This window comes from Eptatretus burgeri, chromosome 16 (assembly GCF_056783735.1).
Source record: "Eptatretus burgeri isolate ZD-2024b chromosome 16, Ebu_testis_v1, whole genome shotgun sequence".
In the NCBI taxonomy this organism is placed as follows: Eukaryota; Metazoa; Chordata; class Myxini; order Myxiniformes; family Myxinidae; genus Eptatretus; species Eptatretus burgeri.
Window position 1 is genome coordinate 40065806 of NC_140976.1, and position 14773 is coordinate 40080578.

The window sequence follows — 14773 nt, forward strand, 5'->3', positions numbered from 1 at the left end:
GCTGTGCCGCTGATGCTGTGCCCTCTACCAGTACACTGGTACTCATTTTGCCACCCTCAGGAGGATGACAGCCTGAGTCGACCCCACCTGGTGTTGATTCAGCAACCAACGGCACTCAAGCTCGGGACCCTAGGATCCCAAGCCAGCCACCCTAACCATTAAGCCAACAACAGGCTATTCTCCATATTGACATGCTCTCACCTTCACAGGATGTGTATACCTAAGAACATGCAAGTAATTTTCTAGAAAGGCTATAAATTCCAATTTGGGGTGGGAGGAGAGGTGAGAGCTTCATGGGTGAATGCTTTAAGGGAGATAGTTAGAGAGCCCAGTGACGTTTAATTAAAGTGTTGAGCACAAAAGGTTTCAACGTGTCATTTGATGGCCCATGGCATGAAAAACTAAATAAACCATTTCTTGAGTTCGGCCACCATGTCCTTCAAGGATTTTAGGTCCCTGAAAAAGGCCCCTTTTGTACTTTTCATCAAACTATCGAGCATGAGAAAAACGAAAATGGAAATCATCGATTTATTGAACTGAAATCATGAAATGACAACTCAAGAATGAAAATGCGCAGGCTTGGCTGAACAAGAAGGCCCCAAAAGGGGCCCCCAGTTTGTTTCAATAAAACTTTTAAGCACGAACTCCAAAGTGGTCTTAGAATACTCCTTTCGTGTCTAAATAATCAAAAACACTGCTCAAGAAAAAAATTACCTTGGCCCGTCGAGATAAGAAGGGTCCAAATTAGAGGAGGTGCTGAAAAAGGGCCAAAATCCGATACTTGAAAGGAACAAGCGTATGCTGTCATTAAGCAGTGTCATCGCCATCATCAATATCATCCAAGTTGTCCTCATCTTCTAACAAAGCACTTTCATCTACCTTGTATGAACCTTGTATGAAACTTCTGTTCGTTTTCATCATCACCATCACTATTTTCATCGTCTTCCTTCTGCTTTTTGGGAATAACATCGTCTGGAAGTTGATCGCCTTCAAACCACACAAAATGATAAGTGCCGTCAATCAACTCCCAACCCTTACTAGGTATTTTGGTCACACTATTGAGGTGAGCATCATGCCCGAATTTCGCCACGAACGCAGTTCTTTCAATTTGCTGTCTCACCTCTGCCTCACAAGGTGGTAAGCTACTCGTGTCAACACCTTTCATTTTTGCGAATGGTTTGGCAGGGTCCTTGGGAGCGTACGCTATTTCAAATACACGGTGTCTGTATTTGTTCAGCGCCATGGGCTTTTTGGCACCGTACAAGAAACACGTGAAGTCTTCAATGGCTTGCACCACGGTCTCATTGGGTGCTTCTCCACCTAGTTCTGCGAAGACTTTCTGGTACCATTGATCTTTCTCCAGAATAGAGAGCGGGCGCTTTTTCCCCTTTTGTAAGAAGTCTGGAGTGTAATCGCATCCCGTGAATGAATGGAACGCAGGGAGCACGGCGCATAACAAGGGTCAACATCCTCTGCGATCTGGGATACGTTCACATATCTTCTGTCACCTCGACCTGACGTGCCAACTTCCATCCATACACCGAGGGTCGTTTCATGAATGTGATGGAGGAGTATGACGAGGATATCAGTGTCCGATGCCCTGATCACCACGTTATCGTTATCGGACAGTCGCGACTCGTTGATGTGCATAAGGTGTTGGCATATTCTCGTGTCTCCTTCAGGATGATTGCTGCATAGCTCTCCAACTATAGACATGGATCTGTCCGCCCTCCACAGCGAAACGTGCGCAGACATCGTCAACTCAAATATAAACTTCCTTGTCACAGAGCGCATGGGCATGACGTTGGTCTCCCCAATCTTTCAGAAGGAATCGCGGTAGCTGTCTTTTGAATGACGTAGATTTCAGAGCCTTATAGTTATTCAAATCCTTAGGGCGGATTTGGTCTGGGCCAGTGATCGTGTTGCGTACATCTTCAGCGCCGCATCTTTCCCGTTGGTCCGACTTGCTTTTCAGTCGGTATATCCTCCTTCATTGTGCTCACTCTGTCAGCGGCTTTAATTTTCTCGGATCGGCATGAATGATGTACTTTGGCTTCTTTCGCAATCAGATCCACCCCTGATATCTTCACCAAGACATTTTGCAGCTTGAGAATTGTTGATATATCTCGTATCTTCTTCTCAGCCTGTTTTGTCTCAATCCTACCCGGTTTCTCTTTACTACCATTTGGTCGGCATTTGATGTTCTTATTACAAAACAGACATTCGTCACCAAAAATACCAGCAGTGGACGTTGATGGTGTTGGAGAAGTGATGCGACGTAACTGTATGTTGCGTTCATCACTGACGTTTTGGTTGGTAATAGTAACTGGCAATTTCGATGATACAGCGGTGAAGTTTTTGTAACACTTGCTGGACAATCAAAGGCGTGCGTTTTGTAACCCGTCGGTATCTAACGGGAATTCTGGTAGACGTTCGACCACGCTACGATATTTGTACAAACTGAAGTTTTTCAGCAAGCGTCTGGAATTGGCTGAACTTCTTATCACCTTCAATTTGTTGGGCGTCAATTCTAGGATATTACCGCAGGACCTTGCAGGACACACATGAATAATGCAGCGTGTCGGCGGGGTCTCCTCAGATGCTCCTCCTGGAAGACATATGTGGGACACTGTAAATCCTCGGGCAGGAAGTCTTGAAACGATCGCTACAAAGGTGCATATCCATTGGGCTTGTCTGAAATATGAACATGAACTTAAAAACAAAACAATCAGACTGGAATTAAATTTATCTGTTCTTCGGAATGGTGTGGTATACCGGCTTACCTGATTGCAGAGTAACTACAATGGATCCTTCGTTGTCTTTTTTCCCCTTCTGTTTCCGCTGAGCTCATTTCTGGCACCGGGTCTGTGAACGGCAGGTCACTGCCTGGAAGATGTTTTGCATTCCTGTCGTCACTCTGTGATGAAGATTCTGGCTGATCATTGTGGTCGTCATTATTGAACTCCAAGTAACTGGGATCCATTTGTTGTTCTGAATCCATGTTCGAGTGTACAAACACAGCACTACTAGTACGAAAATCGAACCCGATTCCTCCCCTTCACGAGACTTGCACAACGCTAGACAGCACTACGAATATATTCTCAGTGCTGTGATGCACAGTTGGAGCTAAAAGAGAAACTAAGTTTACTCTCAGGAATGAAAACTTTGGAAATACCACAAAAAATACCAAACTGCTGTTCTGAAAACGTTAAGGTTAGTTTCGTTTTCTTTTTTTCCAATTGGGTGCCCTTTCTTGGGCCCTTCTTGTTGAACCAAGCCTGTGTATTTTATTTGAGTTGTCATTTTAAGATTGCAGTACATACCCGATTCAGTCATTGAGACCATGCGTGTTCTTTTCAAGTGTCCGATTTGGGCCCTTTTTCAGCACCTCCTCTAATTTGGGCCCTTCTTGTCTCTACGGGCCAAGGTAATTTTTTTCTTGAGCAGTGTTTTTGATGATTTGGACATTATTGAAGTATTCTAAGACCACTTTGGAGTTCGTGCTTAAAAGTTTTATTAAAACAAACTGGGGGCTCTTTTTGGGGCCTTCTTGTCTCTACGGGCCAAGGTAATTTTTTTTGATGATTTGGACATTATAGGAGTATTCTAAGACCACTTTGGAGTTCGTGCTTAAAAGTTTTATTAAAACAAACTGTGGGCTCTTTTTGGGGCCTTCTTGTTCAGCCAAGCCTGCGTATTTTCATGATTTCAGTTCAATAAATCGATGATTTCAATTTTCGTTTTTCTCGTGCTCGATAGTTTGATTAAATGTACAAAAGGGGCCTTTTTCAGGGACCTAAGACCTTTGAAGGCCGTGGTGGCCGAACTCAATCAACGGTGTATGTAGTTTTTCATGCCATGGGCCATCAAATAACACCTTGAAACCTTTTGTGCTCAATACTTTAAACGTCACTGGGCTCTCACACTAAGAGGAAAACTCCCTAAGAATAAGGCCACCACTTCCCCCACTTCTTTGAAAAGTGTAGTGATGTGCTCGAAACTTGCACATTACTTTACCGTTGTTGTGTGGTCTGTCATCTTGAGGTATTTTCTGAAAAATAAGGTCACCAACATGGCCAAAGATTAATTTCTTCGATTCAGGGTGGAGGAGGAGGAGTGGGTCATGATGTGATCTCATTTTTGTGTAAGAATGTTTCCAAACTTGTTTGATTATTTCTTCTGCACCAGTTTAGCATTGTTTGGTTCAGGCATGATGATATTTGAACCAGTGATCAGTCAAGGTTTTAAGTCTGCAGACAAAACCTGACCTAACCTACTTGGATTTCGGAATGTTGTGCTTCTATTCCCAGAGGTTTATGTTCTATGGACTGCCAGGTTCAGTGCAGCATGTGGTGGATTCTCATCAACCTGTGGCTCGTCCTGTTTCATCGACTGATAATGATCCTTCAGGCTCGACAGCTGCATGTATGGGAAAGGTGAATGATGAATTTTTAGAATATACGTTATTGGGAAACTTTACTCGACTTCTCGAAAAAGCTTCTCACCACAATTAACAATTTGCTCTATATCAAATCATGGGGGGGGGGGGATAAGTGTCAATGTTGCACTACCGATACACTGCCTCACAGTCTATCATAAATATTTTGTAGCAATCCCATGCTGGACGCATATAATGCTTGACATCGGTGTACTTCAATGTGACTTACAAGGACATTTTAGTGGAAATGGGGTAAATACATGTCGTATGCTGGATTTGAACCTCAGTTCTGAGTATCATGAGCCATCGGATGAAGATTCAAGTTCTAGTTGTTGCAGCTTTTTTCCAAGTTTTTTTTTTTTTTTTTTTTTCTAAACTAGTTGGTAGGCCAAATAAATGGTTGACAAAATCAAACATTTGTTTCTAAATTGGTTTAAAATAAATAAAATGGTTATACATTTCCAAATGAAATTTGTGTGCGTGAGTGTGTATATATGTATTGTTACGAATTCTGGCCCGCCCGGCGTGAGATCGACCACGTAACTCGAATCGCAACCGCGTCGTCCACCGGAACGGACAATTCTGTCGTGACCCTCCCGAAACAACGCCGGGAGCTAGTCACGGGTGGGTCTTTTGACCTCACCACGATCGTGCCAATTGGCCACCCGCGCAGGATAGGGTTGTTCGCCAAATTCGACCTACCTAAGTTCCTGCGCGAGTAGTTAACCGGGCGATCGTACCTCGCCACAGGCCAGCCTAGGACACGAACCGTTTAAGCGATCCGTTCCGTGCTTCAGGGATAACCGAGCGGTGTTATCGCCGACCTCGATGGATGTGATTCTATTTACTGGGTGCTTCCACCCGTCTACCAATTCCTTCCGTGATGCAAGATGGCACTTTCAATGGGGAAAGAGACGCCAAACGGGATACATTTCACACAAGGACATTTATTTCACATGTACACATATACAGGCGACAAGCAAACAGAAAGCAATACCACCGACTATAATTATTAGTAATTTACAGGCACTTACACAGGTCTACTTATAGGGACACGGCGCCACAGCAGTCATACAAAACCAAAGAAAAACCTTCTCATAAGCAAGGGGATAGACGGGGTTCGTGATCCTTTATGCCGTGGGCTGTGGGTGACCGAATAGGCCCGCGAGACCGTGCTGGTTACCTGCCCCCTTGAGGGGCGACGGTCGGCAAGCCCTCTCCGGCACTCTCCTCTCGTGCGCGCCTCGACCCGGGACCACTGCTCGCAACCCTCACGACTTGGCGCCCAGAGGGAGAGACGATCCAGAGCCCACTTCGACGATCCAGAGCCCGACGAGTCCAAAAACGACGATCCAGAGCCCGACGAATCCAAACACGACGATCCAGAGCCCGAAGAATCCAAACACGACATCCAGACAGGAGAGAGAGAGAATCCAACACGATGATCCAGGCAGGAGAGAGAGAGAGAATCCAACACAATGATCCAGGCAGGAGAGAGAGAGAGAGAATCCAACACGATGATCCAGGCAGGAGAGAGGAAGAATCCAACACAATGATCCAGGCAGGAGAGAGGAAGAATCCAACACAATGATCCAGGCAGGAGAGAGAGGAGAGCTCAAACACGACGTCCACCAAGAGAACGAGCCCGCGCGCGGTCCGCCCTATATAGGGCGGGGCTCTGCCCTTCACTCCTCCCTGTTTTTGGCTCTGCCTCTCCTCTAGCCCTTTCGAGAAGCTCCTCGAAAAGGGGCATTTCCTCCTCACAGCCGCCTCACACCCCGTATCCACCAATCGCCAACGAGCTCTCGCAGCCTCTCCCGTCAGTCCCGGCGCCGCAAAAAAGGCGGGAAAACTCGTGTGCCGTTGTAGGCCTTTCACGGGGCCTTCGTTTGAAGTCTTCGGATGGTCCAAAATAACGATAGAACAGAAAAACGGCTATCTCAAAGAGTCGCAGCCTGATGAATCACACGAATTCCCTTTAAACAACGGTGGGGAACTATCTGCACATAAACTTCGCGTCATAACTGATCTAAGGACCCTTTATGGTGTATTGCGAATTTCCACAGCCGTAACAATATGTGTATGTGTATATATATATATATATATATATATATATATATATATATATATATATATATATATATATATATATATATATATATATATATATATATCTATCTATCTATCTATAGATTACATAACACCTCCCATGCTCCTCGAGCTGAAACTGCTGTGTAAAGCAACCAATAAGGTCTACACAAAAGCACTTGCTTTGTGTAGGCCTTCTTGGTTGCTTTATGCAGCAGTTTCGGCTTAAGGATCATGGGAGGTGTGGATTTATTTATATAATCTGAGCCACCTGGGTTTAGTTGATTCCGTGAGAACTAATTGGCTATTCTCTCCATTCACAGAAGATAGATGTGGGTAGGTTTTTCTTTCTTGTATTGCCGCGGGGGTGGCCGGCCCAAATTAACCCCCGACCCAAATATTTGTTGGAGCCAGGCGGTTAACACTGATAGCTCTCGGATGGCCAAGCGGTTCCTTATTACAAGAGGAGGACACGTTGAGCGACAGTGATTTTTAACACGTGCTCGAAGGATATGGCAACGGAAAGGAGTACTGGGAATGGACCGGTTACACAGGGGGTTTATCCCCACTACAAATGGACGAATGCAATCTCTTCAAAATAACCACCTACCTTGTGCGGTCCTTACACCAACCTCGTGTCTGTGCTCTGCCGAACTCCCGTCCTTTCCAGATGGAAGCCTTCCACAATCCCCACGTGCAATGTATCAGCCTCTCCTCTGCTCTTCGATCACTCCACTCTCCTGCGCTTTATATCCTCTGCCTCTGAGGCGTGGCCTGCTCTCCCCCAAACCCAGGAAGGCGGGGCTTGTGTTTGTTGTCGTTTCAGATGCGTTTCCCAGCTTTACTGCCTGGCTTGACATATAAAAAACAGGGAAAAATCAGAGGGCAATCACGTACTGGGGAACTTATTTTTACTCCCCTGGCTAATTAACACCGCACCGCCCCTCGTGTGGTGACACGTAACACTTAAGCTCACAGATTCCCTAAGTTACATCGCGATGCTTTCTACTCGTCCATGGACCAGGCAACTCTACACAATGCTCAACTTCCTTATTAAATCAGTCAATCTACCCCCAAAACCATAACACTATCTATATACACCACATGGCCAAAAGTATGTGGACATCTGCTCGTCCAACATCTCATTCCAAAATAATGGGCATTAATATGAAGTTGGTCTCCCCTTTGCTGCTATAACATCCTCCACTCTTCTGGGAAGGTTTTCCACTAGATGTTGGAACATTGCTCCGGGGATTTGCTTCCATTCGACCACAAGAGCATTAGTTAGGTCGGGCACTGATGTTGGGCGATTCGGCGTTCCAATTCATCCCAAAGGTGTTCGATGGGGTCGAGGTCAGGGCTCTGTGCAGGCCAGTCAAGTTCTTCCACACCGATCTCGACAAACCATTTCTTTATGGAACTCGCTTTGTTCATGGGGGCATTGTTATGCTGAAACAGGAAAGGGCCTTCCCCAAACTGTTGCCACAAAGTTGGAAGCACAGCATCATCTTGAATGTCATTGTATGCTGTAACGATAAGATTTCCCTTCACTAGAACTAAGGGGCCGAGCCCGAACCATGAAACAAAGCTCTTGACAAATGGTGCTTGTGCTGATGTTGCTTCCAGAGGCAGTTTGGAACTCGGTTGTGAGTGTTGCAACCGACGACAGACGATTTTTCTGTGCTGCACACTTCAACACTCGACGTTTCTGTTCTGTGATCTTGTGTGGCCTACCATTTTGCAGTTGAGCTGTTGTTGCTCCTAGACGTTTCCATTTCACAATAACAGCACTTACAGTTGATCGGGGCAGCTCTAGCAGGGCAGAAATTTGATGAACTGACTTGTTGGAAAGGTGGCATCCTACGATGGTGCCATGTTGAAAGTCACCGAGCTCTTCAGTGCGGCCCATTCTACTACCAATGTTTGTCTAAGGAGATTACATGGCTGTGTGCTTGATGTTATACACCTGTCAGCAATGGGTGTGGCTGAAATAGCTGAATCCACTCATTCGAAGGTGTGTGTGTGTGTAGTTACGGCCATGGGTTCTGAGTGTATTATGAGGGGGTTAATCCTTGTTTCTCCTCGGAAGAACTGGACCTGGGGACACCGCTCACAATTAACTTTGTGGTGCAGTGGATTGCTTAAAAATCACAAACGCCAATCAGTTAACCATGAGTTCCAGTGTCCACTGTCTAATTTTCCTTTTAACTGTAGGTCACGTGGCCTCCTGACCGGGGAACGCACCAATCTTATGTTGATTAGATCTTAAGTAATGCGGCCGAGCGTTTACCACTGGTGCACGCTGACTATGACCGGTTAATTAGTTTTGGAACTACAATTTCCCAGTTTATCTTGGTTCGGACAATGCTGGATCAATGGAAGGAAATGACAATCACGGACAGGTTGAAATGTCAACAAGGAATTTATTATAAAGGAAAATAAATAAACTGAAAGTCTTGTTTTTATTTATTTATTTCCTTGTTGATAAAATGAATGAATTCAAATGTTTAATCAACAAAATATTATCAAGCAAATAAGGAATTCAACAAGCATTTGTAGAAAAATGGACCAAGAACAGATGCTTATCACCTTGCCTTATTTTAAAATGAAACACGAGACGCAGGTACCCATCAGATCAATCGGGGGAGAAGAAATCCGGTCTCGGCTTACCAAGGCAGAAGTCATCGTGCTTCTACTAAAATTAACCAAAATGTGTGAGCGTGCCTTGGTCTACCTCTCGAAATGAGCTCTCCATAGCCCGGCTCGTTTCCGCGGCCATCACCCTGCTTCGATATGCACCCACCTACAAACAGGCTCAAACACCAAGCGACGTCACGTCATGTACGCCAGGAGCCAGGTTCCGAGCAGAACTAGCAGGAACAGTCCAACTGTCACTGACCACCGTTGCTGATGTGTCAGGAGCTCTCACCAACTGCCATCAAGGCAGTCCTTCCGTCCTTTTTTTAGGCGACTAGTGTTGGCGGAGGCTCAAGCACGACTTCAGCCAAATCCAGCTTGCCTATTGGCGCACCGCGGCACGCGGCCTCCAATCGTCAATTCTCGCGGTCATTCTCTCCTGACCATCGAACAAGATGCAACTCCCAATTAACACAGGCCTGGCTTACGACGCCATGTTCAGGGCGCTGGATGAACGGCAGAAAGCAACCATTTGCCGGAAAAACCGAGTGAAAACATGAAGCGCTCACAAAACATTAACAGGTAATTATCACCTCTTTGTTCAGCCCGATATGAATGAGCCATTTAGCATCCATAGAGCTGCTAAACGGGGTGTCAAACGTCGATGGAAAAAGGTGGTCCTGAGCTAAATGATCTGAGACCACAGCCATGTTTGACCGTCGGAATGAACTGTCCAGGAAAAGCTTGCTGTGTGTTCATGACTCAAATGTCCTGTAAATCGAATGTGAAAATAAGAACCAAAATAAAATGTGTAAATAAATCGTGTATTTCCAAGCCAATTTGTCTTGATGGAAAAGGGATAGAATCAGCTTCCGTTGAGCTAACGGCGATCTATCGTGTGCACGAACGGTGAATATCGCTCATGCAGAAATGAAAACTGACGTAAAATCATACGTCATGAACGTGTCGTAAAGAGGAAAAGGTTATCCCATAAGAAAGAAAGGGAATCTGTTCCCTACCCTCCTCCAACGCATCAAAGAGTTAGAATCCCACCAGAGTAGGGGATGAGTCTATTCTAAACATGTATTTATGGAAATTCTGAACAGGTCTGAGGACTTAGATGTTGTGTGCATTACTCTGATCCAATTCTGAAATCCACAACACTATATATATCTATCTATATATATATATATATATATATATATATATATATATATATATATATATATATATATATATATATATATATATATATATCTATCTATATATATATATATATATATATATATATATATATATATATATATATATATATATATATAATATACCGGGCGTAGTGGCGTGCGCCTGTAATCCGGCTACTCGGAGGCTTGGGTTGGAGGATCGCTTGAGGATGGGAGCTATGTGCTGGGCCACGCTTTGAGAGGGTGTCGGGCAGCCCAGAATCATGGCGAAACCCAATCCTTATTCCCTGTGTCGTAAGAGGCGACCAGGGTTGCGTCAGGAAGGGCATCCGGCGTAAAACCTGTGCCAAATCAGAATGCGCACCATAACGGATGATCCGCTGTGGCGACCCATATATATATATATATATATATATATATATATATATATATATATATATATATATATATATATATATATATATATATATATATATATATATATATATATTACACACACACACACACGAGTATATCCATCCGTTGGGACCATACTCTGTGCAAAGCGTTGGTGCTACCTCAGCAGTCTCCTTAGCTATTGGACACAATCCTGGACGGGCCGCCTCTCCTCTCCTACGTCACGTTACGGCCGCCTCTCAGCTGAGGGGGATTTCAACTAAGGATCCTAAGATCCCAAGCCCACCACCATAACTATTAAGCCAGCACCAAGCAAATACATATCCATCCATCTATTGGGACTATACTCTGTGCAGTGTTGGTGCTGCCTAAGCAGTGTTCTTGGCTATTGAGCAAAATACTGGATGGGTCACCACTCCGACATAGGATACCAGCAAGCTGGCACTCATTTTGCCGACCTCGGAATAATGACTGGCAGAGTCAACCCCACCTGGTATTTATTCAACAGCTGAGTGGGATGTGAACTCAGGATCCTAGGATCCCAAGCCCACCACCCTTACCATGAAGCCAACACCAGGCATGCATACATATGCATACATACATGTATTGTTGTGTCCAGGGGGTTAAAACCCTACCTGGGTGGATGGCAAAGCTTCTCTCTTGAAGGCTCCAACCGTGACTCTGGGATTAATGCGCATGCATTAATGGGGTGTAATAGCGGAGAGGCAAACCACTCTGGAGGGACACAGCACAGGGCGCTACATCAGGACAGCACAATGCTGCAGTGTCTTAAAAGGAATACATTTAATGAAAAAGAAAAAAGAAAAAGTGCTCCCTCGCTATATCGCGGTTCACTTTTTGCGGCTTCACTACATCGCGGGTTTTCAATGAAGAGGCGCCTGATGAAGAGGCGCCTCCAGTAGAAGAGATTTAATGCTCTTCTTGGCTGTGCAGTACTGCATTCATCTCATCATCGTCATCTTCATCGTCATCAGTACTGCACCGCTATCATCATCATTGTCATATCTTCATAGGTCAGTACCCATAATACGTTTTTTTTTAATACTTTATAGTGCAATATATTATTTTAAAAATTATTTTTGGTCTTAGGCTTTGCAGCCCCATGAAGTCGCATTTCCGATGAGAGAGAAAAAAAAAAAAAAATTCAAATAATTGATTAAATGTGTGTGGGAAAGGTTAATAAGAGTGTGTGGATGCTGTATAATGGTTTAAAATGTGTTTAAATATATTTACATAATTAAATAAATATGTGGTTTCTACTTCGTGGATTTTCACCTATCGTAGATGGGTCTGGAATGCATTAACCGCGATAGGTGAGGGAGCACTGTATTCACAAAGGGCAATAATTCAAAAGGAAATTATAATGATATGAAATAGATAAATCCTACAGTCGAGGCCTTGCACACAGACTCGAATACAGGCGAAGAGGAAACAAAATTAAAAAAACCCTCCTTTTAACCACTTTTGCACTTTGCTTGGCCCAGAGCTTATCCTTGTGGAACTGGAATTGAGGTGCTTCTCGCAGCGGGATGAACGCACGCCAGGCAATCCGTGGGCAGCTCTCCATATAAAGGCTCAAAGCCCCAGTGTAACGGCTTCGGGTACCCCGATCGTCCTCTTCAACCCGACCAGAAGCAAAAGGCTGGCATCTTACTTCACCATGCGAGCCAAACCGCCTCAACACGGATTCAATGGCCGTGTTGTCCTCTTCGGTGTGCACTCAATCTCTGCTCTCGCCTCTCGAAACGATGCACCTTGTGCCTCCACTCTGATCACGGCTCTCCCAAAATGCCAAGCCCACTCTTTCTTCCTCCTAAAATGCGCAACTTCTCCTGTGCGCCCCCTTTCTTTCACCTCTCAAAGTGTGGCACTATACTCTTCTCAAAATGCACAAGATCCCTTTTTCACTCCACGTCTCTCTGTCCTATTTTATCGTCTCTCTCCAGGGCGTGGCCTGCTCCCATGAAACCCGGGAAGGTGGGCTTCTGCCTGCTTGGCGAACTTCCAACGTCATGCCCATCAATTGTCCTTCGGGGGCGTGACTTCACTTGTTGTCAACCTTTGAAGGCAGGGTTTCTGCCCTCTTGTTGTGGCTTCATGGACGCGTTCCCTACCTTTATTGCCGATCTTGAAATATAAAACACAGAGAAAATTCAGAGGGCAATCACCTACTGGAGGACTTATTCTTACTCCCTAAGCTAATTAACACCGCACCACCCCTCGAGTGGTGACGCGTTACACTTCAGCTCACAGATTCCCTACTTACTACATTGAGATCCTTTCTACTCGTCCACCAAGCAACTCTACATAATGCTATTCTCCATTGGATTCTTCCATATACCCTCATAATCATAACAATATATAACACGCACATATACTCGCGGTTCTGCAAAACCGCATGCCTCTAAGGCAATGGCACCCAACATACAGTGATCCCCAGGCAGTTATTTCGTTTGTCTTCGTGCAGTCAGACCTTCCCCTCATGTCACGTGGTTTAACAGGACGAAGTGTGTTGCGTGGGTCTAATAGCTAGGCCTATTTTACGATATCGCTATCGTATATTCTGATTTCCATTCCAACCCTTTCCTTTTAGCCATGGTACAAATCAAACACACACACACACACACACACACACACACACACACACACACACACACACACACACACACACACACACACACACACACACACACATCACGATATGAATAGCAAACGCACCATGCAGCCTCCCGTGAGAGAATCAACATAAGAACAAACATTGCACAGCACACGCATGGCGTGCCATTATTTCATTCAAATATACATGTCAATTTCCAACGGCATCTCACCTTGCTCACCAAAAACTCACCACCTCGACCACCACCACCTCCCGCACATGGGAAAAAATATTCCCACACCTTCTCGAACCTCTGTATCGATACAATTCGCCACTAAACAGAGATGTGCTGCACGGCTCAGGGTACTCGGACCGCTAGATGCTGGGACGAGCAAGGGATATTAGTAACATCAACCACATCTCACTGGGTGTGTCCCGGGTGGGCACGCAGGATTGATATGACCCTCGTCCAGTCACCAGTACGTGGAAAGGCGGGGGGGGGGGCTTGCGGGAAGAGCAATCCGAAGTTTGGTGCAGGAGCTCAGGGCTGTATCACGCCGGATGTGCGAACGAGACAGCTTCTGGCTCTGGGTGCCTGGCGGGGCGTGGCTGGGGGCGCTGTGGCCCAATAGAGAAGCGGGATTTGGGTCAGTGTGTCGCTTCGGGTCGTCACCCCCACCCTTCGCCCGGGGCTTATAAAAGGCGGATCTATGAACTGCTGGCCCTCTTCTTCGCCTCTGCTTCGCCCTCTTCTTCACTGCTCTTCGTTGCCTCTGCCCGTCGCTGGCTCTTCACTGGTAGTTTGTGTGCGAATGAGACATGCTTATTCTAGAGGACCAGTGCGGAGCGCATGTTGCCACGAGCCCCGACAAAGTGACTAAGCCGGAGATAACGCGCCACCTCTCGAGGTGAGAACGCTCAAGCGGAGGGTCCCACGGGGGTAGACGCTACATTCACAGACCGAGGCATGACTCGGTTAGGGATCTGTCGCCTCGCGCATCTTCTCTCTCTCTTTCCACCCCTTTATCTCGTCCCCTTTGGACGGACAAAAGAGCATCTTCCTGACTCGCAATCACAGTTTCTTCTGGCACGACTCCAGACCCCCCCCCCATATTGCACGACACCACACCTCCCACTCCCGCACCTTTGACACCAGTATTTCTCCCTCCTACCTCCTCCAAAGCGTACTGGGTTGCATTGGTCGGCTGACCGTGCTAGGTATTGCGAGGCCGTTTATCCTCATCTGCTCTTTCTTTCTGGCTATCTAATCTTCTTCGTGTGTGTGTGTGTGTGTGTGTGTGTGTGTGTGTGTGTGTGTGTGTGTGTGTGTGTGTGTGTGTGTGTGTGTGTGTGTGTGTGTGTGTGTGTGTGTGTGTGTGTGTGTGTGTGATGGCGCCTGTCGTAGCATAAGTT

General features: G+C 45.7%; 1 protein-coding gene across 1 annotated transcript in view; it reads left to right on the forward strand.

The window, feature by feature from the left end:
• The window catches only part of HEATR6 (HEAT repeat containing 6), a 53962-nt gene that overhangs the window by 19040 nt on the left and 20149 nt on the right, over nt 1-14773 (forward strand). The window contains exon 7 of the mRNA XM_085858667.1: nt 4311-4436. Coding sequence (XP_085714793.1) covers nt 4311-4436 — 126 coding nt within the window. The remainder of the gene's footprint in view (nt 1-4310; nt 4437-14773) is intronic.